This window comes from Chlamydotis macqueenii, chromosome 14 (assembly GCF_036417535.1).
Source record: "Chlamydotis macqueenii isolate bChlMac1 chromosome 14, bChlMac1.mat, whole genome shotgun sequence".
Classification (NCBI taxonomy): Eukaryota; Metazoa; Chordata; class Aves; order Otidiformes; family Otididae; genus Chlamydotis; species Chlamydotis macqueenii.
This window is the reverse complement of record NC_141569.1, coordinates 10,095,152-10,118,403: the sequence shown is the minus strand read 5'-3', so window position 1 is coordinate 10,118,403 and position 23,252 is coordinate 10,095,152. Positions and strand designations below refer to the sequence as shown.

The window sequence follows — 23,252 nt, the reverse complement described above, 5'->3', positions numbered from 1 at the left end:
TACTAACTTATTCTTACTACGTTTTATTTTTTAGGTTCACCTACATACATTTTAAATGACGTTAGAAACGGAATCAAACTTACACCATAATCTCTTGAAATCAGTTGCACTATATAGGAAAATTTCACAGATCATACACGATGACAGCATTTTGAAGGAAAGTCAAACTGCTGAAACGGCAGAAGCCACAGACCGCAACCAGAACATGTCAAAAAGCTCAATGAGCTTTTGATGAAAATAACTTTTACTGCAAGTATGGAAAAAAAAACAATCAGAATTGTTTGTGCTGATTTATTAAATCTGTTTGATTGAGGTACTTTATCATTCAGGTGTTAATCAGTGACTTGCAAAGCAGTGAAGTTTATTTTCCTCTTCTAGCCATGAAAAAGTATTTCAGAATGCATTCTGCTAGAACTAAAATCTTGAAAACTCTGACCAGCAAAAATACCTCATTTAACTCACTACTTTAAAATAACCTTAATACATCAGCTTTACACACAGAACAGGCCTTTATAGACTGACTTGGTTTTTAATATGTGTTTGATACATTAGACAGTTTCATTTAGATAATAATTCCTTCTTGTGATTTCTTGCCGGAATTCCCTTTTTAATCCTGATAAATTTGAAGATAAATCACAAAAGGAAACCAAGTCTGGCCAAAAAAAAAAAAAAAAGGGAAAGAAGAAAAGAAAAGAAAAGAAAAGAAAAGAAAAGAAAAGAAAAGAAAAGAAAAGAAAAGAAAAGAAAAGAAAAGAAAAGAAAAGAAAAGAAAAGAAAAGAAAAGAAAAGAAAAGAAAAGAAAAGAAAAGAGAAGAGAAGAGAAGAAAAGAGAAGAAAAGAAAAGAGAAGAAAAGAAAAGAAAAGAAAAGAAAAGAAAAGAAAAGAAAAGAAAAGAAAAGAAAAGAAAAGCCCTCAGAAGGGTGCTATGCATCATTTTCTTAAGTAATAAAGTCTCCTCCCAAAAGTCTGAATACACATATGATGAGTTGTGTAACTGTGTAAGTCAATGTGTACAGGTATGGCAAAAACCAGAGCAGAGGTAGTGCAAGGGCTGTATTTAGGGCTCTGACCTACGTCTTCTGGTCAACCACAGCAGACCAGTTGCAGATGCCCGAAGCTTTTTGCTGTGGCTTGCTGGTGGTCACCACTCCTGGAGCAAAACTGGCATCGTGGGACACACACCTCCATCTTGGGAGCTCCGGAGGAGTTTGTTACATCAGCTTACAGCATCGACAAATGTTAGTTTGCCCCCCAAAAAACAAGCTGCCAGCCTGGAGAAGTGGAAGTGTGGGTATGTGCCTTGATCTGATGTAGGGCTTTCCCATTCCACAAGAACACAAGGATGGGGAACTGGGGGCAGTAATATCTTACGCTGCTGGCACTGGATTGACCAGAGCACGTTAGCCAGGCAAACAGTCCCAACAGTGTGAACCAGGATTTCTGCAAAGAAATAACTAAAACCTACATCAGCGCGGAGCAGGACAGGGATACACGACACGAGCATCTTGATTTTAAGCATGATAATGTCAGTGATTTTAACCACACAGATACACACCAGCCCACAATGCTCAAGCCAAAGCTGCCCTTCTCCTCCATGTAGCACAGAAAAAGGCACAGCACTGTGGCCAAAGCAGACAAGGAATTTCCACCGGTATTCCCCCACCTCACATTTCCCCGCCTCCCCACCCCATATCTGCAGGGCAGACGGAGGAATCACCAGCGAGTCTTTTTTCCCTGGAGGAATCAGTGCAGGTCAGATGCAACCCACAGCCCACCTTCACCCTGCCCCACGCTGCCAGCAGCTCCTGTGCCCACTTGCAGCCATGATTGCAGACTTTGCAGGGAAGGCCCTGTCCCCCAGCAGCAATGCCTGCTGCACACTGGCTCTGAGACCAAGCGGCTCTCGCAGGGATGCATTTCCCTATTCTGCAGCACCATCTTGCAGCAAGAGGGAGGAAAGCACCTCTGCCAGGCAGCAGCTCAGAGAGGTGGACCTGAAAGACACGCAACCTGGACTGCAGCTGCAACCAGGGGCACAACAGACAAGACATGAAAGACTTTGGTTAGGGATGGAGAGTTATGGCCTCAGCATCCCAGACAAACCCCAGCATCTGCCCTGGGGTTCAAGTGAACTTGGGAACAGTTTGTGTGATTCAATATTTTATTCCTAAGCTCTTTTGCCCTCTCAGCCTCTTTCCTGCCTACCTCCCTTGCTAGTAGCTGTTTTTCACCCAACTAAAGCCAAGATCTCTGCTAAATTCTGTGCTTGCACCTCCCTGTGAGCATTGCTCCCAGCACAGCCCTCCAGCAGTCACCAACCTGCCCCGTACCAGCACAGCCACAACGGGAAGGAAACAAGTGTGAATCGTCCTCACCAAGTCAGCAGCAGGAGCCCAAAAAGTGGGTAGGGGCAGACCTGCCCCTCTTCCGCCTGCCATAACATCCCCACAACTGCTAAGATGTTCCCCAATCCCAGATCTTCCACACTCTCTCCCAGGCAGTTGTAGAGCATCGGAGAGAGCGAAGGATGGGACTAAAACCATCGCAGCAACAGCAAAATGACCTTTTACACCCATTTGCCTCCCACTGCTTAGGTAATATCAGACATGATCAGAACAGGGAGAGGCCACAGAGCACCTGGAGGTGTTTGCTGCAGGTCTGCAATTTGTTAGATAGGTCTCCTCACCTCTGGAGAGGAACTTGTCTTTCTCCTGTCAATATCTGGGTTTCCTGAACAACTCTGAAAATAACAGCAGAGGAGGTGCAAGTACTGAAAACAGAAAGAATATTAATCTAGAACCACCAAAAAAAAATGGCCAATGGGCTCTGAAACTGTGCAAATATTATATTAACTTTAAGTAAGCTTTAAGTGATTCTTTCAAGAGCCTTTTTAGTAAAAGAAATTAAAATTAAAGCTTATTTTCAGGAAAGTTACACTCAGACCATTTGTGTCATTAATTCTGAAGCTACCTGCATTTTTTAGTTAGAAAAAATAATACAAATGGACCAAAATTGCCTGTCACCAAGACACCAGATTTTTTAATTCTCCAGTAAAAGAAAATCAGAGTGGAGTGCAGCTGGGAAACAGGGCAAAGCTCATCCTCCTGCACACTGCAGGGTGCATTTTCCCCTTTCTGTCAGTCAGTGTGAGTGCATGTAAAAACTTATTTCTATTAAAGAAAAATGCCAAGATCTTATCCAGAGCAGAGCTGAGAACAGCCACCACATTGTGTTTCGACTCTCCAACGCAACGCTTCCTCTCCTTTTGGCAACACCAACTTTTCCCACAAAGCTACGGCTCGGGTTTGTACACGGCAGTGGGAAAAGAGTAGAAACCGTTTCTAAACTCAGTGGGTTGTAGAGGCCGCAGATTATGGTCAGGATTACCAAAGGTATGTACATTTTCTCAAATTACTGTTTTGGAGCTTTTTTTGTTCCTGTGTCTTTTTTACGCGCAGGCTCACTGCGTGTCCCGGCTCTAGCCGGGAGCGCAGCTTCCAAATCTGCTTCTCTCTTTCCCGATATCCATAGTCCTCGTCCTCCCCTCCCTGCAGTACCTTGCTGGTTTCACTTGAAGGCAACCTTGCGCCACACATCGCTGTGAAAAAACGAGCTGGGAAAGCACCGCGGCTCTTCCCCCGACACCTACCCCACCTCGCAGGTGGAAGGAGGCTGGGGTCCGGAGGAACAACCTTCTTGTTCTTCAAAGGTTTGGTTCACCAACATCTGCACACTGCTGGCTTTTCACTTAGCTCCTCCTCTAAATGCGATTTCGACACTTTCTGCTGTTGGAAAGCACAGGGAAGGGACAGTCTGCAGCTGGACGGAGAACAAGCGTGTCCCTGGGTGATGCCTCAGTGTTTGCCGCTGGTTTTGGCTCTGCTCTTCACCGCAAGCATCAACAGTGACCACAATTAATAGCAGGGACAGAGCAGGAGCTCAGTTTTGAGCGAGGACAGAAGAAGCTGGAAAGTATGTAGATAAGAGTGATATTTCCTAATCAGCTGTCCCCGAGGAATTTTATCCTTGGATGCTCAGGGAGCTGATTATCTCGGCCATTAGTGAACTTGTGAGGGACAGGTGAGATACCAGCAGACGGGCAAAGGGCAAAGGTACCATCCCTCTGGAACAGCAGGGGACAGGACGAACCAGGCAATTATAGCCCTATCTGTTTAACTGTGACTCTAGGAAAAATCCTGGAAGAAATAAGTAGGATCCTTGGACTGGTCAACAGAGAGTGGTACAACATGGTAATCTGTTTTATGCGGAGAAGATGATGACAGGAAAATGCAACACAGAAAAATTTTAGAGTCCTGGGCTCTGAAGATGTCTTTTCCATTCGTTTCAGGGAACAGACACATCGATAAATGACATACACCCACCTCTTGACACTGCTTTGGAAAGAACAAGCAATAACATTACTGTGCATTAAGCTGCATTTATGAAACCACTCTTCAGAGCAGTATTTAACATTTTCTTCTTTTCCTTCTGCTCAAAATGACCATCTGGCTATAGACTTCCTGGAATGCAGCCTTTGCTCTGGTTTCTCTTTGGAGACAAATCTGTGCCAACTTCCAGCCGTTCATGTGATTTAGGGATGCAGAATATAGTTCTCTTCTGAAATGTACGTGGGCTTGAAGTCAAATTCAGATTCTGAAAAGATCTGGCGTGAAGCAAGCTGTGGGTTACAATACAGTTTTCTCTATGTGCATGCAATATGTCAAACTAGAGAGATTTGCATCCCTTTCCATGCATTCTCAGGCTAAGTGGTAAATTCTGTATATTACCCACATTTACTTTACTTGTTACTTGCCCTAAACTAACCCCATCAAACCACTCTGAAGTTTCATTTAAAACTTCTAGGAACTTGCATTTGAAACCATAGGATGCAAGATTCTCCTCAGATATAGTGAGCATAATTATGGTCAATTAACTTTCTTATTAAAAAAAAAAAAGAAAAAGAAAAGAAAAAAAACAGGAAAAAATCAAACTGTAAGAATCTAGGAACTCTTTAGGGGCAAAATCTCCCATTTTAGCTGGATGTGGAAGTCTGGGAAGACAGTGTAGACTATCCTGAAGGAAGAATAATTCTCCCTGTGCATCAACGTGTCTTGGTTTTAGAAGCAACATCTGAAACCTTTGAGAAGAACTAAAGCATAGTGTCTATGCTCAGCTGTTGCAGGGCTTTGGAGACATAGACAAAAAAACAAAAGTCCGATCTAATGAATCTAATGACCTGCACTGCCTCTCTAACCGTCTGGTCCCAGTTCCGCCTGCTCTATGGGCAGAAAATAGCAGGAAATGAAATCTAAGACCCTGCTGGCTGGAAAGCCAGCCCTGTTGCCTAAATCAGACCCCTCGATGGACTGTCTGTAGAGAGCCTGGGCCAAGCCTTCAGAAGACCAAGAAGCAGAACCAGACGTTCTGAGAGCCATTCTAGGATTTAAAATACAAGCTGAGCTTTCCTTGTAATGACAGAGAGGGAAACTTGATGTCATCCTCAGTAACCCTGTAGGACATTTTGCAATGGCTCTTGATAGGCGGTAAGCTGACACCTACGCCTTGCGTATTGTCCCGTTTGTGGTAGGTCTGTCAGGGCTTTGTGGATTTTCTAGCAGCCAGTTGAGCAAGTGGCATCCAGCAGATAGGTGCGCTTCCCACCGCTGTGCTATGAGAATACAGTGGCTCTGCTGAGATAACAGCATCGGAAGCACATGGCTCTCAAATATGGGACAGCCACTCAATCTGCTCTAACTAGCTAGTGTCGCTAGCAAAGTGGAACGAGTATACAGTCTCCTGAGCAACTTAGCTTCAAAGGGTTGTATATTTTCATAGTGAATCTTTCTCCTTGATTTCCATTTTTCCTTCTGGAAAGGTTGTTAAAGTTTTAAATATCTCCATTCAAACAAGACCCATCTACATTCCTGTACACCTGTATCCCTGCATATGTATGTGTGGGTGGCTCCTAGACTCAGCCATGGAAGAACTAAGATGCTGAGTTGGCTTTTTGACCACTTCCCAAATGCTTGCTGCTGCCTACAGTTGCAGGCGTGAGTGCCTCCTGCCAAAGAGTAAATACAGGCTACTCCAGCTCTGAAATTAATAGCAGCTTGTTTTACCTCCCTGCCAGACAGGCTGTAATCCAACCGCACGCCCTGTGGCTTTACCCAGCAATGGCTCTTTCCCTCCCTCCTACTGTTGCATTGCATCCCATCAGGGATTCCTCAGCACCCACTCTAGGTGCTCCGGCCTGGGACTTGCGCTGCAGCATGTCCTGAGGCAGCCTTCCTTATGCCCATCTACAGAGGCCGAAATCAGAGGAGGATGTGGTCCCTTCCAACCCAAACCCTTCCAACCAATCAAACCTATGATTCTATGTGTGCTAGAATAGGGGTGTCGGATCCCAAATGTTAGCGCTGGGTTACCCAACTGCGAAGCCAAGCAATGTTACTTGTCAGGAAACCTTGATGCACAGTTTTTGGTTCTCCCAAGCGAACAATAGCCCAGCGGTGGCTGTTGAATGGGAGCACATGGGTATTTGGCTGTTCACGGCCTACAGACCTCTCCAGTGTGGGTGCACACTCTTTATATGGGACTCCTACTGATAAAAATCACAGCTATTTGTAACATCTACAAAAGCCAAATGGTAGAGGTAAGGAACTACAGCAAGGCATTAATATCAAACAGATTGGGAAAGACTTACTAAATATGATGGTTCAAGATGAAAAGGAAGGAAATAAAGAAGGTAAAGGGGAAAAGCACAGAAGGAGTGGACATGGAGCTTGTGGAAAGGTTAGCTAGCTGTGTTATTTAGCTTTGATTTGTTTGGGAGAAGACAACTAATAGAATTAGCTTATCCAGCCACCAAGCTGGAAAGAAAACTTGGACGAACATTCAGGAGGTGCAGGCTAGCCTGTGTTTGTGATCTTGATGTCACATGAACTGCACCACTTCTCCGGGAGATGAAGAAGCAGCCAAGTCAGATGGCAAGCAGCCAGCCTGGGGTTGCTAAGTATCCCAAGCAAGATCTGCTGCAGGCCTTGCTCTCGGATAAGCGGGCACACTCAAATCTAGATGCATCCTAGTCTTGGACATATGGGCACATGGGCACGAGGGGCTTATCAGTGCCAGGATCAGCTCCTCAAAGTGCTTTGACAGAGGAGTGGGGCCAGCACAGGTAGAGGTTACTGCTCTCAGGACCTTCACAGTCCTATCATTTCCTAGACTGTTGTATACATGCTCAAAAAGAAAACAAAAAGCAATACTTATTCCCCCAACTCCCTCTAAACCTGGCTGCAGGGACTATGCCCCAAGCGCTCCAATAGAAACCAGTTCTCCAACACTTCCTCTGACATCCTGACCCCAAACAGCCCCCATGTCTCTGTGGACCTTAGCCAGCACTAACATTTTGCCCTTCTGCTCAGACCACCTCTCTAGTTAGTTTTGCCCTAACATCACAGTCAATCTTTCAGATCCACTAAATCCAAAGCAGTGCGTTGAAGAAGCCAATTAAGAGAAACTAATGAAGCTTCCTTCCTTGGAGAACATGCCCAGGCTGTATTCTACCTGCTTAAAGCAAAGTCCCAGTTCTATGTACACAGACACAGATAACAGAGCGCGTTACCTGCTGAAATCAGGCACAAGTGCAAGACGCCACTCTGCATTACAAGAGGAAAGGAGCTCTGAGTTTGCTTCGCAGACAGCTGTCAGCTCCTTGGACCCACCACCTGTGCTTTGGCCACAGCCAGACTACAATCTACTGGCTGTGTCGAATGTCTCATTTCCCCAAGTCTGCAGAGCTCAGAGAAAAGAGGATCGAGACAGTGCTTTATCTTGGTGACAACTTTCTTTTCTGAAATCAGTTGGGAACAACACATTCAGCTATTGCCAAAAAAGATCACCAACAGCTATTGGCATCATCAGCCCTCGGTTATGTGGTTTCCCAAGTGGCAAAAGGGATGACAGATTCATATTAATTCCAGTCAGCAAATGGATTATAAATACTCCTGCAGCCAGTTGCCACCTGATAGGACCGTCCTTGAGTCCTCCAATTGTGGAAGGGAGTTGTCAACTCTAAATTTACCCACCAGCATGCAGTATAAAACATACTACTCTGTGATCCTTGGTAGACACTTGTGATGTAGCCCAGCGTGGATTAGACCAGAAACTGCTAGTTCCAACAACCAGACAGACATCTCGCTGTCGCTTATCTCAAGTCTTCGATGGCAGAAAGGAGAGAGGGATGGGTTTGACAGGATGCGTTAGTGTATTGTTTGCCACAGCAGTCCCATCAAGTCTGAGTTAATAAAGTGATCAAAAGCTAGGCCCACGTAACACCTTTCTGATGAGGCACCAGCTTCTGTTCCTAAGGATAGCCTTTCCCGTCAGAAAAATGTACCACCGCGACTGATATAAGTAAACCTACTCCAAGGATGGGGTGTCCAAAGCCAGACAGAGCTGATACAAAGCAGACTGAGATAGCATTCCCACTAAAAGCAGTAGGCAGGATGCTAAAAGTTTGTACCAATGGACTATTCACTTGAAGAAGCATGATTAGGTGGATTTAACTTTTACACAGTGGAAAGTAAACAAAAAGAAACCAAGTGAGAACCTCTACAGTTTTCTAGCTTTAGAACGGTCCTACTATCTGCAAATTGGGCAAATGCACATCCTACCAGCACCTGTCTGCAGTAGATTTTCTCACCCAGAAAAAAAAAGGACTGCCTGAGTGGGAGGACAGTTTGTAAATTATCAGTTCAAGCCACTTACCTAAAGTAAGTCCATTTTTTTGCCTGTTGCTTGCTCATGCACAAAAGCTGCCCAAGCTCATCAGCTGCAGACAGCATCTCATCCCTGTTGCCAGGTGGCCACAGATAAAACCTGCCCTCCGTTAGACAAAGACACAGGAGCTACATGGCTGTTGGAGGCTGCGTGACATCTTGCTCCACTTTGGGTTTTTTCTGATTTCATGCCCCAGGTTATTCTCTAGCAGTGTTCTTCATGCTCCTGAGGACAGCCAGCCTCTCAGGCAGCAGCAAGAGCCTTTTGCCCACCATCTGCACCCACAGCCTAGGTACCCCCTTTCCCCCAAACCTTGCAAGCCCCGGGGGCTCCCAGGCAGGGCTGCAAGTCCCACAAGATGGCACTCGGCCACGGAGCAAGGGACAGCAGCCCAACAACCCGGTGGCTGCTTCTGAACAGAGTGGGCTCTCCCACCTAATGGAAACTTGCCTCTTATTTCCATTATTTTCACCTGCTGAGCACTTTTTAGCAGTTGAGCCAAAATGGTACCTGCTCTCTTTCTAGAAAACCTAAGGGGAGAGCAAGGCTGGAAAATGCATCACAAAAATCCTAGGGACCTTTGCTTTGAGAAACAGTAGCACACCTCTGCATTTAGGAAAACACTTGACCTTGTGCCTTTGTACCAGGAACAGGCATTTTTGTCACCTACCTACATGGGAACCACCCTAAACCAAGCCAAGTTAGACACCCTGCTAAATAGCAGCTTCTCTGTGCTTTCTACGTACTTAGAGAACTGTAGCATCTTTTAACATCAAAAATACTCTTAAGTCACCCTGCAGCTATCTCACATGGGGTACCACACATCAATGGATGCTTTTAACCTCAAACTCTGCACCTTGAATTCTTTAGGCAGCAGGGGTAAAGCTCCTGGATGTTTTCCCCGCCACATCCAGGATAGGCAAAGGCAGAATCACGCGTACCTCCAAAGCAAACGGACATCCCGAAATGACAGAGGAACTGAAAAGCTCTGTCTCTGTGTCTTAGCAGCTTGCTGTGGAACAAGGCCTAGAGGTCAACAGGAGGGACAAAACTAAATATCAAATGGCTGCTTGTTGCACAAGCACCGTGCATCCTGCACACTTTGCGAGACAGTAAAGCTGAAATAAAATCAAAAGCCCGGTGGGGAACGCACACAACAGAGGGTCACATCCTGAGTGCCGAGTGCCTGACTTTGCAGCTCGCATAATGTCCCTTTCGCCTCATTTTTGCTCCTGTGTAATCCATATACAGAGTAGTTCAGAGTGACTCCAGCCATCCCACAGGCTTTTCAAAATGCAGATTTACTCCAGGACTGGCAGAGCTTATCATTGAAAGGTACACAGAACCAACACCATTCACTCCCATGAAAACGTAGAGTAGAAATCTATATTGCAGGACATTTTATCCTACTGGAACTTTAATCCAGCTAATGCTATCAAGTCATTCAGAATAAATGCTGTGGGAAGGAAAATGGGAGAGTCAACTAAGCAAAGGGATCTACACTACGTCCATCAGATCTCCACCACAGAGTTACACCGGCAGTGACGAGTCCATTGCCTCCTCCTGCACAACACCTAACGTCGCAGCACTAACACAGGCTCAGTCTAGCAGAGGTTTCACACCCCTGGTGAAATCTAAGTTCCCAAGACAGGAGATACACGGTCATTTTCCACTCCGTTTTGCCACAACTTCCGTCACCTTAAGTACAGATCCACAACTGGATCAGGTTCATATTTTGTAAATATTACTGTTATTTTATGAACTTTGGCACCAATAACAGCAAAGCTAGAGAGGCTGGAATATGACACAATGGTTTTGAGTGTGGCTGCTATTTGTCCATTTTTTAAAGAGTGGGGAGGGAGAAGGAAAGGGATAGTTTAGAATTGTGGTTAAACACATTTTTTGCTCTAGAGGCATTTAGGTTTTTGCCTTTGCTTTGTTTATTCTTCTTTGGGACTAAGTAAAGTCATCTTTTTAAACATAGGACATCCCCCTCTTTCCTTTTTAAATATTGAAACTCTAAGAGTCACCCTAGACAGGGCTCAGGCTGCTCTGACTGCTTGGACCCAAATGCATCTTTCAGAGTGTTTTCTTGTGGCCTAAGAAAGTATTTATTTTTTCAGTCATTCCACTTGGATGTACCTTTGTTCGCTTTCCAGGAGTGGTTCAATTTCATTACTTTTTTCTTTTAAATCACAATATGTGATAGAGTTCCTAGATTGGGCCTCAGTTCAGTTACAATACTTGAAGCATATGAGCCATCCTTATAATTCAGATATTCAAAATTTGACCAGCACTTTAGGATCTTACTGAATCAGCACTTACATATTTCCTTATTTCTCTTTTAGGGATTTACTGTCTTTTTACTTTTCTTAAAAGTGGAAGCATAATCCCACTCCAGTACACACAAAATCAAGGGCACGTTTATACCAAAGCATGTTTTGACAGCATGAGCAGTGAAGATCAAGGCCCTGGCTGCAAGCATGGATGTATCCCTCCTCTCCAGGATGGACTCTGCCAGATGGGAGAGCTGGAAGACATAGGGGTAGTGAGGGAAACAACTTCTGCTGGACACAGCCAAAGGAAAAAGCCTCAGAAGGTACTTCAGGATAGAGATTTCCACCTCCCCATGCTAGCTGTGCCTAAAGTGTGTTTCCAAACCCACACTGAGGATCCTGGAGGTTTCAGTCCCCCTGTGCACAGTGTTGAGCATCTCTCAGCTGGAACTGGAGGTTGGGAGTGCATCGGCCAAGCGAGTGCCCCGGCCACAGAGGGGCTGCGCTGGGGCAACTGGAGGCTTGGAGCAGAGAAGGCATCTGGGAAGAAGCAATGCAGAGCCTGACAGCTCAGAGATGGCCAGATGTTTTCATCATTATGGAAAAAATCTGCTGGTGCCTCTTTGCCCAGAGAAACACTGGAGGAGGAAATATCCTCTTGAGCTCTGATCAGGGCTGCATATTAGAACTGTGATGAGCCAGGGTCAAAAAATAACAGAAACGGGAGGAAGGGATTTTTTTTTCTGACTCTGGCTCTGATATTCAATGAGAAGGTGCCCTAAAGGGCTGCACAGCCTCCCCAGGGATCTTTTCCCAAGCTCACTGCCTCGGAGAGCTGGAGACATAGGGCCTGAAAAGATGGGCCCAAGTGGGCCCAGTGCTCCCTCGCCCCTCCGGCTGCGGCAGGTGCTGCCCCGGGATGCGCAGCCCTGGACCCGCATGGCTCTGGAGATGCACAGCTATGGGGCTGCAAAGAGACTGGGCACAGCAATAACGCAACTAGGGGGTGGGAACCCCTGTCCCGGGTTACAAAACCAATGCTGAAGGGTGCCCGCCACCCTCCCGGCCCCAGACACCCCTGCCCACCCCAAGTTCAGTGCTGTGACCAAGAGCAGAAGACACTGAAGAGCGAGACCCAGGGCCGGGTTTTGCAGCCGCACGGGGTAACGGTGCCAGGTTTCCCGTTCTCTCCCCGCATCCCCTCCAGGCTCCCTCCCCTTCCGACCGGCTCCGAGAGTCCCGGACACGGGTGGCCCCTTCCGTCGGGCCGCCCCGGGGCTCCCCTGGCAGCTCCTGGGGATTCTCCCCTCCCCACGGATCTCTTCCCCTTGCCAAAAAGCAGCGCGGCCCCGTCCCCCGCCGGCTCCTCTCACTCGTTTCAGCTTTTCCGGCACGAACGATGCCATGCCACTAAAAACCAAAAGTAACCCCCGCGGGAGAAAAGCGTGCAGAACGGCGAGAAAACGCCAACAGCCAACCCCAAATGCTTCCAATTTCTGTAAAAAAAATAAATCCTACCAGCGAAAATAAAAGGCCGTTTAACGTTTCAAGCATTTCACTTGGATTTTTTTTTTTTCTTTAATCGACAAATAGAAAAGACGGCGGCTTCTGGGCTTGGGTGAGGAGGCAAATGGCGCAGACCGGGCAGGGAGGAAGGCACCGAGGGACGGCGGGGAACTCGCCCTCCTTTCCTCCTCTTTACAGTTCTGCTGGACTCCAAGGAGAGAGAAAAATAAATAAATAAATAAATAAAAATATAAAAGAGGCTGCCGTTTAAATGGTGCCTTTCCCTCTACCGCTGAAAAACGGGCTGATAATTAATACAGGAATTGGGGGGGGGGGGTGCAGATGTGGTTTTATTTATGCGACTTTCTTTTGAAATTTAAAACGAGACTTGTGAAGATATCCAAAACTTGGAAATTTTGCCCAGAAAAAGAAAAACAAGAATAAAAATCTAGAGGAATCGTTACAAGATTTTCGTTTCTTTCCACCCTTTTCTTCTCAACGCACACATTAAATATACTGTATTTTGTGTTCAGTGAATTGTATGTCCATCAGGCTGATGAAACCACTTTCCCGCGCGTATATTTGCCAGTTTCTTTCTCTCATATATTTAATTTGTGCACAGGTTTCTTCTCAACCGTTTTTCTCTCTGCAAAGCAAGCCGCGGGAGCACCGGGAGTTCTGGTTTTACGGAGAGGACGCAGGAACGGGACCCTTGGGAGAAAGCGACCCATTCCCGGTCAGACCGCCCCAAAACCCTGCAACGGACCATTTCTTCCCCTGGAGAAAAGCAGCGGCTCAAAGGCCTGCTCCAGCTCCTGGAGATGAACGGCGGGGGTGATGGGAGGAGCCCCCGGCCCGGAGCCTCTCGTTTGCAGAATTCGAGGGTAGGAAAGGAGGAACCGGCTCCACCAAACCCGTACATCCCGGGGGCAAAAATGAAAGCGGGTCCAAGCGTCCGGGGTAGGGGGGTTATTTCCCTTTCTTTCTTTCTTTCTTTTTTTTTTTTCTTTTGGTTGGTTGTTTTTTGTCGAATTTTGTTGTTGTTGTTGGTGGTGGTGGTTGGATGGTTGGTTGGTTTTTTGGGGGAAAGGGGATTGTTGTGGTTTTTTAAAATATATTTATTATTACCTGGAAGACGCCCGGCACTCCCACTGGGAGCGGCAGCCCGCTCGGAGGCGGGAGAGGGATTTGGCAGGACAGGGGTGACACCCGTCCCGTCCCTCCGGTGCCTCCCCCCGGGGCAGCCCAGCTGCAGGAAAAGCAACGGGGCCGTCTCGGGAAGCCGCCTTCCCAGTTCGGGAGCGCAGCGGGGGGACAGGCAGAGCCTCCCACCCCGCAAAGGCCCCGCGGGAGCGGCGTGGAAGTTCGGAGGGGTAGCTCGACGGGGACAAGGGGACCTTGGGGCAGCCGATTTCATGCCTCTCCGGTTGCGGGTCACAGGCTGGGCCCTCGCCGGAGCGGGGGCGGGGGACATCGGGGACATGGCCGGGAGCCGGCGGAGCAGAAGTGGGGGTCAGGGCTCTGTAACTCTACTCGCCCGGGTTCATCCTTCCACCTACCCCCGCGGAGATGATCCCCTGAGGAAGGGGGAGCTCTCCTGGAGAGTCTGGGCTGGGTCCCACTACCAAGAAACCCGCACCCCCGGACGGGGCGGTGGCTGGGACCACTGCCAGTCCCCTATCCCGGGGATGGAGGGGTCGGAGCAAGACCCCGCTGTCCCCCGGGAGCGCAAAGCGCGCACGGTGACATCGCAAGACGAATGGGATTTGCATGGCCAGCAGGAAGCGGCCGGGAAGATCAGACCTTTTATCTGCCCTGGAAAACGCGGTGCGGACAGACGAGCTGCACATCCCCCCTCTCCGAGACCCCTGCGGCCGGTTCAGGCTTCGCAGCCGAGCGCTGCTCCCACGGGAGCCGGGAACGGCCCGGGGGAGGTTACAGCTCCGAGGGAGAGGGCAGGGCAGCCCCGCCGCTTTTCCTCCGAAACAGCCCACGCCTCACAGTGCCTGGAAAGTATTTCGTTTTCAAAACGGTTTTCTTGACCATCGCTGCGTCCTGGCTACGGGACGCCTGCGTCAAACCGTTGTCGCGTTTACTACAGACGAAAGTCTGGTCGTTTAATTTCCCGTCCCTAAAAAAAAACGTGTTGCTTCTGCCCTGTGTGCCTTCCCGTTAGAAACGTAACGAACAAGAGCTTTTGTAATTAAGCGGCCGCGTTAAAAAAAAAAAAAAAAAGTTTTTTTTTCTCGAGCACAGGAAAGCGGCGGGTCCCGGAGCCGCGGTAACAGCGCGATCGCGGCTGTAACGCCTGGGTGCTGGGAGAGGGGCGGTGGGATTTGGGACACGAAATCCCAGCCCGCTCTGTCTTCACCAGCGCACGCAGCATAGTTACAGGCAGAAAAAGTTGCAGGAAGGGTAAAATTAAAGCTTTTGATTTATCAGACCAGCTTTCGCTTCAGCCGGGGAGAAAAATCACACCACCAGCGCGCGCGGTGCGAGACCCCCCTTAATCGCCAGACTGCAAGCAGGCAGCCCAGGGCGGGAGGGGAAAACCCACGGTGGCATTTGCCCAGGTCCCACTGCCCAGGTCACCCCACCCGTGGTACTGGAGGATGCGGAAAGCGGCGACTAAGCCACCCCCGGACTCGCCTCCCGCGGCCTGCCTGAAAAAGGCTGTGGGGGTGGGGGGGACGACACCGAAACAACACGGGGCAGTTTTACCCCGGGTTTTGCATAAACCGTCCTAAAATAAAGGCGCTTTGGTGCTTTCTGGCTGCTGCCTTGGCGCGCTGTGTCCCGGCATCAGCCCGCCCGCATCAGCGCCCTCCGGCCGGTTCGCAGGGAGGGAAAGGGCCCGGCGTCTCCCACCTGCACGGTGGGAACGGGCTGGGGTCCGAGCAGCGGCGGCGGGGACGGTAGCGGGGCGGCCGCCCGGCACCTGCCCCGCCGGCGGGTAGCAGGGCTGTCCCGGAGGAGCCCCCCCGGCGCGGCAATCCCGGCCACAGGGCAGAGGCGAGGCCCCTCGCCAAGGTCCCCTTCACGTCAAGGTCGAAACTCTTCTTTTTCCCTTGTGCAATGCCCGAGGATGGGGAGGCCGGGGCCGCAGAGAGGGGCTGCTTACCCCGCCAGCAGCCCTGGCGCTGGGAGAGGAGCGGGGCGGCCGGCTTCGTTAGAGCTTGAAAAGACTGGAGGGGAAAAAAAGAAAAGAAAGAAAAATAAAAAAAAAGAAAGGGGAAAAAAGAAAGGGGAAAAAAAAAAGAAAAAGAAAGGGGAAAAAAGAAAAAAGAAAGGGAAAAAAAAGAAAAAAGAAAAAAGGGGGGAAAAAAAAGAAAAAAAAAGGTGAAAAAAAGAAAAAACAAAGGGGAAAAAGAAAAACAAAGGGAAAAAAGAAAAACAAAGGGAAAAAGAAAGGGAAAAGGGGGAAAAGGAAAAAAAGAAAGGGAAAAAAAGAAAAAAGAAAGGGAAAAAAAGAAAAAAGAAATGGAAAAAGAAAAAATAAAGGGAAAAAGAAAAAAAGAAAGGAAAAAAAAAGAAAGGGAAAAGGAAAGACAAAAAATTAAAAGTCGGGAAAGAGGGGGAAAGAGGGGGAAGGAAGGAAGGAAGGAAGGAAGGAAGGAAACAAACAAAAAAAAAAGTAGCAAGAAAATGAGAAGGTTTTAGCTGCAGCAGAATGGCGCGCCTGGACAGCTCCAGAGCCATTTCGCCGGGGCAGAAACCCCCGGGGTGGAAGCAAACCCTGTCCCGGCCCCTCCGGGACCCCGGGCGGGTCCCGCCGCGGCGGGCACGCACAGCGGAGCAGCCACCGCGCCGGAAGGATTTATTCAACCAGGGCTTGCCGGTTTTGTAGCATCACTTTCCGATCGTTTGAAAGAAATCACTGGCCAAGAGACCTCGGGGAGTCCTCGGGGACCCGCAGAGACCCCACGGCTCCCGCCGCCCACGGTGGGAACCGGGAGATTGGCACAAGTTCCCGCAAGGAAACCCTAATAGGCTATTTCTGGACTACTGGCTCTTAACAAATCTATAGCACCTGAAGTGTTAGCACTCAATTAGTGACAAGGTTTCAAACCCCGGCGTTTACTGGCGAGGTATAAACAGAGTCCTCGGGAGATAGCTGGGAATTAGAGCGGGAGGGGCCCTGGACGTCTTAACCGACTGGGATTAAGGGGAAAACTTTTTTTTAAAAGGCCCCATCTCTCTGTCTCTAAACAGTCCGAGGTGTCGAAAGCTCAGGGGGAGAGAGGATGTGCTCTCCGGAGCTAATTGCGGGGTTGGAGGTGGAGGGGGGAATTTGTTTGTTTTCAGCAAGAAAAGGGTTTTTAAAAACAAAACAAAACAAAACAAAACACCATCCTGCATTTAAGTAATCCTGGAGACGAGCGACGAGCGGGTGTGGAAGACAACCCTCGCCTGCCAGCGGCTTTTCTGGGCGTGGGGGCCAGGCTCAGTCCCGAGTGGGCAGCAGGAGCACCCGCAAACGGCGGGGTCGGAGTGGCGGGACGGGCAGGGCAGCAGCGGCTGCGCCCACCCCTTCTCCCTCCCGACCCCCTGGGTCCCGCGTGGATGCGTGGCCTGGAAAAGGTGTTTCGGGGCGCTCCTGCTTTTACTCTTTTTCACGTGTATTTAAACCCTGATTCCAAACTCCATAGTCTGCAACCAAAAGCGACCCCACGAAGGGCAAGAGAGCCCGGGGTGCCGGTGATGCCGCCCCCCTCCCTCGCCCGAACCTCCTTCTCTGCTAAGAGTGAGGATTCTCCCTGTGACCCCTGCCGCTCCAACCCTGCCCCGGGGGCTCAGCTGGGCCGCCCCGACCGGTCACCCCGGGGGACCGAGGGACCGAGCGCAGCCTGAGGGCTGCAAGCAGGGGCCGGAGCTGGGTGAACCGGTCGCCTTTGTCCCTTCTGCTCGGCCGCCGTTTGCGGTGGGAGGCTGGCGAGCATCGGGGAAGGGGAGGCGGTGGGGGGGACTGGGTGCCGAGCCCCGACCCGGAAAGTCCGTGAGCTGCTGTGTGTCAGTAACATTCATCAATCAGCCGGACACAGAGCAGACCTGGCCTCTCTTTGCGGAGTGTTTGCTTTTTCACCAATTATTGCGGCCCTGCAGCTCTTTTTGTTGATACAGTAGTTCTAAAAAGTGCTAATGTTCATTTATCAGGAGGCCGAGGCCGGGACTCCCACTAGTTGCGATTCTTCCAAAAATATAAACACGAAGAGAAGGGCTAAGGCTAAAGCCCCCATTTGTTTCTAAACTGCAGTATTAAAAGTGATGCATTGTTGAAGATAAAGCAGAGATAACGCTGTCTGTCTCCAATGAATGTCTCCCCGACGCATTAATGACATTCCAAATGATAGCTCCGGCTTATCGTTCAATTAATCACTTCCACCCTCTGCAGACGGGTCCACATCGATGGGGAGCCGCCGTGTGACCGGGACTCTGGAGGAAGCCCCGTCGGTCCCCGCAGTTTGGGGGCCGGTAGCGGCAGAGACAGAGCCCGACGGCAGGGATGCGCTCCGGGACCAGACCCGGGGCCGCTTTCCCCTCCAGTTTCACCGGGCAGAGCGGGGACTCCTCTGCCTCGAGAGCTCCGGGCTTGACCTTGGGAAGGGAGTTTTGGGCCCAGGGTGGAGGAAGGGAGCGCTGGGCTCCGTTTCTCCCATCCCGAGGGAGGTCGGTGCCCCCAAAACAGGCGAACCTGTGGCCGCCGGTCTGAACTGGGAGCGGGGGGGGGAGATGGGGATCACTTCGTTATTTTAGTATTTATCTAACCTGTTCTTGTTATCTTGTAATAAAAAGGAGGGGATGAGGTTAGAAAGACCGCCGGGCGGTGCAGAGGGCGAGGGGACCCACAGATCCCCGGCAAAGTCTCGCCGCAGGCCCCTCTCCTGAGCCGGCCTTGCCCCCCACCTTCCCCGGGAGCTTCACCCCTTCTCCTGCCATCCGGGAAAATCCCCTCCGAGCCGTTTTCCTGAGAAGCGCAGCCGCGAAGAGCGAGATGGCCGCTTAGCCACCCCCCTCCCCTCATTAAATACCAATATTTCACACACACACACATGCCCCCGTACACATTAATCCCTCCAACTGCCACCGCCAGGTCCGGATCTGGTTCGCGGACAAACCGCTCCCCGGAGAGCGGGACCCAAATCGCAGCATCGCCCGCACAAACATCCCTAGCTAAACGCCCCGGAAGGGAGCCCGAGAATGCCGAGACAACAAACCTCGGGTGGGAGTGGGAAGGGGGGACCGCGGCAGACAGGCTTGGAAGGAGCAGCCCAGCGAGGGCAGGTGCCCGCGGTCGCACCCGCTGCGGAGGGGTTTCCTCCTGCTGCCGGAGGAGGAAGGATTTGCAAAATCCTTTTGCAACCCCCTCGGCCGAGGGACCCCCCTCCAACTCACCACATCTCGCTGGGGCTTCTCCGCTTGTCTCCCCGGCCTCTGCCTTACCTCCCACCGCCATCGGCCGGCCGGGGCTCAGCAGGGCTCAGCCCATCCCGTCCTTCTCGGAGCCGGGCGGTCCGCACGAAAAAAGTCACTAGAGGAGATTTAAAAAAAAAATTGTTTTTTTTTTTCCTCCCCTCTCGAAGCCAGAAAGCGCCGTAAAGCCCCTCCTCGACCCGCGGCTGTGCCGCTAAGGTTTGTTTTAGCGACTCCAAGCACCTCAAATTGCTGTGATCCCGGGGCCCGCGGGCAGCCCCCCTGCGCCCACCCGGGCGGCGGGGACCCGGCCAGCACCGGCGCTGGCCCCCGGCCGCAGCCCGGGGACCGGTTGCTTTGACTCGCTCTGCTCTCGCCTCCAGGACCCCGATATATTTTGCAAGGCCTTCAACCCGCGTTTCTTGAGGACCGTGCTGGGTTTTTTTTTTCTTTGAAAGCTTTACAAACAGGCGGGAGGAAACCCAGCCGGCATTCCCCCTCCGAAGCCAGGCCGGGGCTGCTCAGGGGCTCTCTCCCATCAGCTGGATTTTGCGGGCTTTGCGCTGCTTCAGCATATCTGCATAAACCTGAAGCGCGGATTTGTCCTTGAGCGCACTTCACACAACAGTGAACTCGCGTTTTCTAGTTCCTGCGATCGGATATTGCAGAATATTAAAAATGAAACCTCCGTTCCCTCGCTTAAAAAAAAAAAAAAAAGAAAAAAGAAAAAAGAAAAGAAATCAACACATATTTGGTTGATGGTTTCCTCCTGGCCTGTTTATTTAATCTGACTGTATGATAGATGGCATCAGATAGTGGCTTTGTACACATTAGGCCATTCTGGATTTTTTTTTTTTTAATGGATTAACAAACTCAGCGAGGGAAAGCTGGATAAATACAGTGCCGCCCCTTTAAATGAGCGGGGATGTTTTTGAGATGTATTACTATATTAGGTGACATGGAACTTTGCATCTCTCATACCATCACTGCAATGTTGGCCAATAGAAAGCTAAAGTCACCCAAAAACTGCCTAGTCCCTCCTTCCCTTCCCTTATGGTCCGCTCCTACCTGCCTCCAGTGCACAAGCCAGGGCCACTCGCGGGAATGCTATGTGCCCCCTCCGTCAGCCCACGCTCCACCACTGCTCCAGGTTGGCTGCTCCTCACCCACTTTTCCATGACCCTGGGCTCCGGCCGCTGCCCCGCTCTCCTCCGCAATGTTTCCTAGCCCAGTGACGACGACACCCTTCTCAGTCAAGGATATTTTGAATCTGGAACAGCATCAGAGCGGCCTGGCCTCCATGGAGCTCTCCTCGCTGGCCTCCCCCTCCTGCATGCTGGCCACCTTCAAGCAGGAGACGTCGTACAGCGCCGAGCCCCCAGCCCTGCCTGACCTGCGGGAGGAGCTGCCCGAAGCCCACTCGGCCAAAACCGCCGCCCCCTTCCCCGGCTCCTACTACATCAAGAGCTACGTGGAAATGGACTCGGCCAAGGAGGCCAAGGCGGACAAGAAAGGTAAAGCCAGCGAGCGACAGCGGGGCCGGCCGGTGGCCCCCGAGCTGAGGAAAAAAAAAAAGGAGGAGAGGGGAAAGGCGACCCTCGACCCAGGGCTGGACTGCCCGGGAGGAGGGGACGGTGCGGGGCTGCGCGGGGGAGGCACCGCGGTGCGGGACAACCCCAGGGCGAGGAACGTCCCACGGGACTCCCGCGGCTGCCCTGAGCCAGGCCGGGGGCTGCGGCCGCGCTGGCTGCCCGAGGGGATGGGCAAAGCTGCGGGACGAGACGCGTGGCTTCGAGCTTGTCCGGAATACGGGGGACAAATCCCATTTCCCACTCGCTCGGCGGAGCGTACGCCCGTGGGGTCGGGGTAGGTCTCGGTACAAGGGCTGCAGGCGATAAATCCGGGCTGTGGCACAGGCGGCCGCGACTCAGATGGCTGCATGGAGCATCCTGGCTTTCAAACAAACAAACAAAAAGAAAACAAAACAAAACAAAAAAAAAAGGGGGGGGGGATTGCTAGAGAGCCATTAAGGAGCGAGTGGCCGCGGCGGCCTGCGGGGCCACGGTACAGCGAGGCCGGGGACGAGCCAGGGTCTGCTCACGATGCACGCAGTTTATTGAACATCGCTTTATAATTTTTTTTTGCACTTTTTCCCCCCCTCTCTTCCCCTTCTTCCTTCGCCCGTTTATTTTGCTGCAGAACTGTGCTCTCTGCACAAGGGTCTGGAGCAGGAAAAAAGAGACCTGGAAGATACCGAGCGCCCCAGGCAGAGGAAGAGGAGGAAACCTCGCGTCCTCTTTTCTCAAGCCCAAGTCTACGAACTGGAGAGGAGGTTCAAACAGCAGAAATACCTCTCAGCTCCCGAGAGAGACCATCTAGCGAACGTCCTAAAGCTCACCTCCACCCAGGTGAAAATTTGGTTCCAGAATCGAAGGTATAAATGCAAAAGGCAGAGACAGGATCAGACCCTCGAAATGGTGGGCATCCCTCCCCCCCGGCGGATAGCGGTGCCGGTGCTGGTGCGCGATGGGAAGCCCTGCCTGGGGGAATCTTCTCCTTACAGTTCGCCCTACAACGTCGGCATCAACCCCTATAGCTACAACGCCTACCCCACGTACACCAACTACAACAGCCCCGCCTGCAACCCCAACTACAGCTGCAGCTACCCCGCCGTGCAGGGCGTGCAGCCCGCGGCGCCCGGCAACAACTTCATCAACTTCAGCGTCGGGGACTTGAACTCGGTGCAGACGCAAATCCCGCAGGGGAACGCGGGAATCTCCACCTTGCACGGCATCCGAGCCTGGTAGAGCCACCCGCCACCGCCCCTCCTTCTCCGTGGGCAGCGGCCACCGGCGAGACCCCGCGGCCGGGGATGGAAGGGCTCCGGCCGCGCCTGCGAGCCGGTCTCGGGACGTTTCCAGGCTGCCGAAGGGGGGTGGGAACTGGGGACGAGGACAGGTCCCTGGAGCATCCCGGCGGAGGTCACCAGCGTGGCGGCTATTTCCAGCGGGGAAGTTTGCGGGATTTCGTGCGGTGGCTGCGCTCGGTGCGGGGCAAGCCGGGCAGCGCGCAGGGAGGCTCGGCCCCACCCGCACCCGGCCCCTCTCGCTCCCTTTTCCCCTGGGGTCTTCAGCCCGGTAATTCCCTTCCTTCCTTCCTATAAAGCAGCCGGTCATTTTGCTTGACCTGCTCCCAACGGCAGTGAGCCAAGCCCTAAAACTTTTTTTTTTTTTAATTTTTACTCTATAGTAATTATTATCGAGATCCACGTTTAATTTTTGCACTTCCCGTCCGGTCCCCGCTGTCCGGGCAGTTCAGCATCTCGCTCCAGCTCTCCCCCGGCGAGGCCGCTAACGCCGACCGGGAGCGGGCCCGGGAGCGCAGGGAGGAGCACAGACCCCCCCCACATCCCATGCTACCCGAGGACTACAGATACTCCGACCTGCCAGCTCCCCGTAGGGCAATGCACTAAAACGCGAGTTAGTATGGGAATGCACTGTCCGCCCCTCGCCCCGCCGCCCGCCTTTCCCTTTGCTGTACAAGGTGATGGAGATCAGCGAGTTGTCATTAAAGTGAGTGGCTTAACTTTGCGCGTCCCTGGCCTTCCTTGTGCGGCCCAGGCCCCCCAGCATCCCCTCGCTGCCGCCTCCTCCGCTCCCGGTAGCCTTTCCCCACTTGTCTCCCCTCCAGGTTTGTGTAGCCCTCCCGTAATTTCAGAAATCCCCCCTCTTTTGACGCCAGCAAATGATGCTTGCATTTTAAGGTCTTTCGAAAAATCGTTTAAAACCTGCTTTTTCAGCCAACAGCCCGGCCGCATCCTGTTCCCCGCCTCGGGCTGTGGTCGGGGCGGCTCCGCTCCCCCCCCACCCACACCTCCCCCGTCGGTCACTCCGCCGTTCCGGCTTCTTCCCTTCCCAGAAAGGCAATGCAAGAGGGGTACAAACACCCCAAAAGCCATAAATCGAGGGAATCGGGCTCTGCCGGAGGAGGAGCGCATCCGCTGGAGTTTCCGCAGCCCCTCCGCATCCCGTCCCCACGGGAAAGATGGGCAGAGGACCCCCCACCACCTGTCCCCAAACCGCCCAGGGGCAGCGAGCAGGGCTTCCCACCGCCCGGCTCCCTGCCTCTCCTCAGCCCCGGCCCCTCGGCCGCTTTTACAGTAGTCGCTATCAAATGTCAATTATTGGGAGTGAGAAACAACAAACATTGTAACTCAGCGCAGTCAAAACATCCTCTGAGTGTCTGAGATTGTCCGGCCCGGTGATAAGGCGATTAGGG

General features: G+C 51.5%; 1 protein-coding gene across 1 annotated transcript; it reads left to right on the top strand.

Moving 5' to 3' along the window:
* Positions 1 to 20,079: 20,079 nt before the first annotated feature.
* On the top strand, positions 20,080 to 22,560 carry NKX2-5 (NK2 homeobox 5). The gene is made up of 2 exons (XM_086758957.1): positions 20,080 to 20,488; positions 21,174 to 22,560. The coding sequence occupies exons 1-2, from the start codon at positions 20,191 to 20,193 to the stop codon at positions 21,779 to 21,781; spliced, it is 906 nt and encodes a 301-aa protein (XP_086615083.1). The 5' UTR covers positions 20,080 to 20,190; the 3' UTR covers positions 21,782 to 22,560.
* The last annotated feature ends 692 nt before the right edge of the window (positions 22,561 to 23,252 follow it).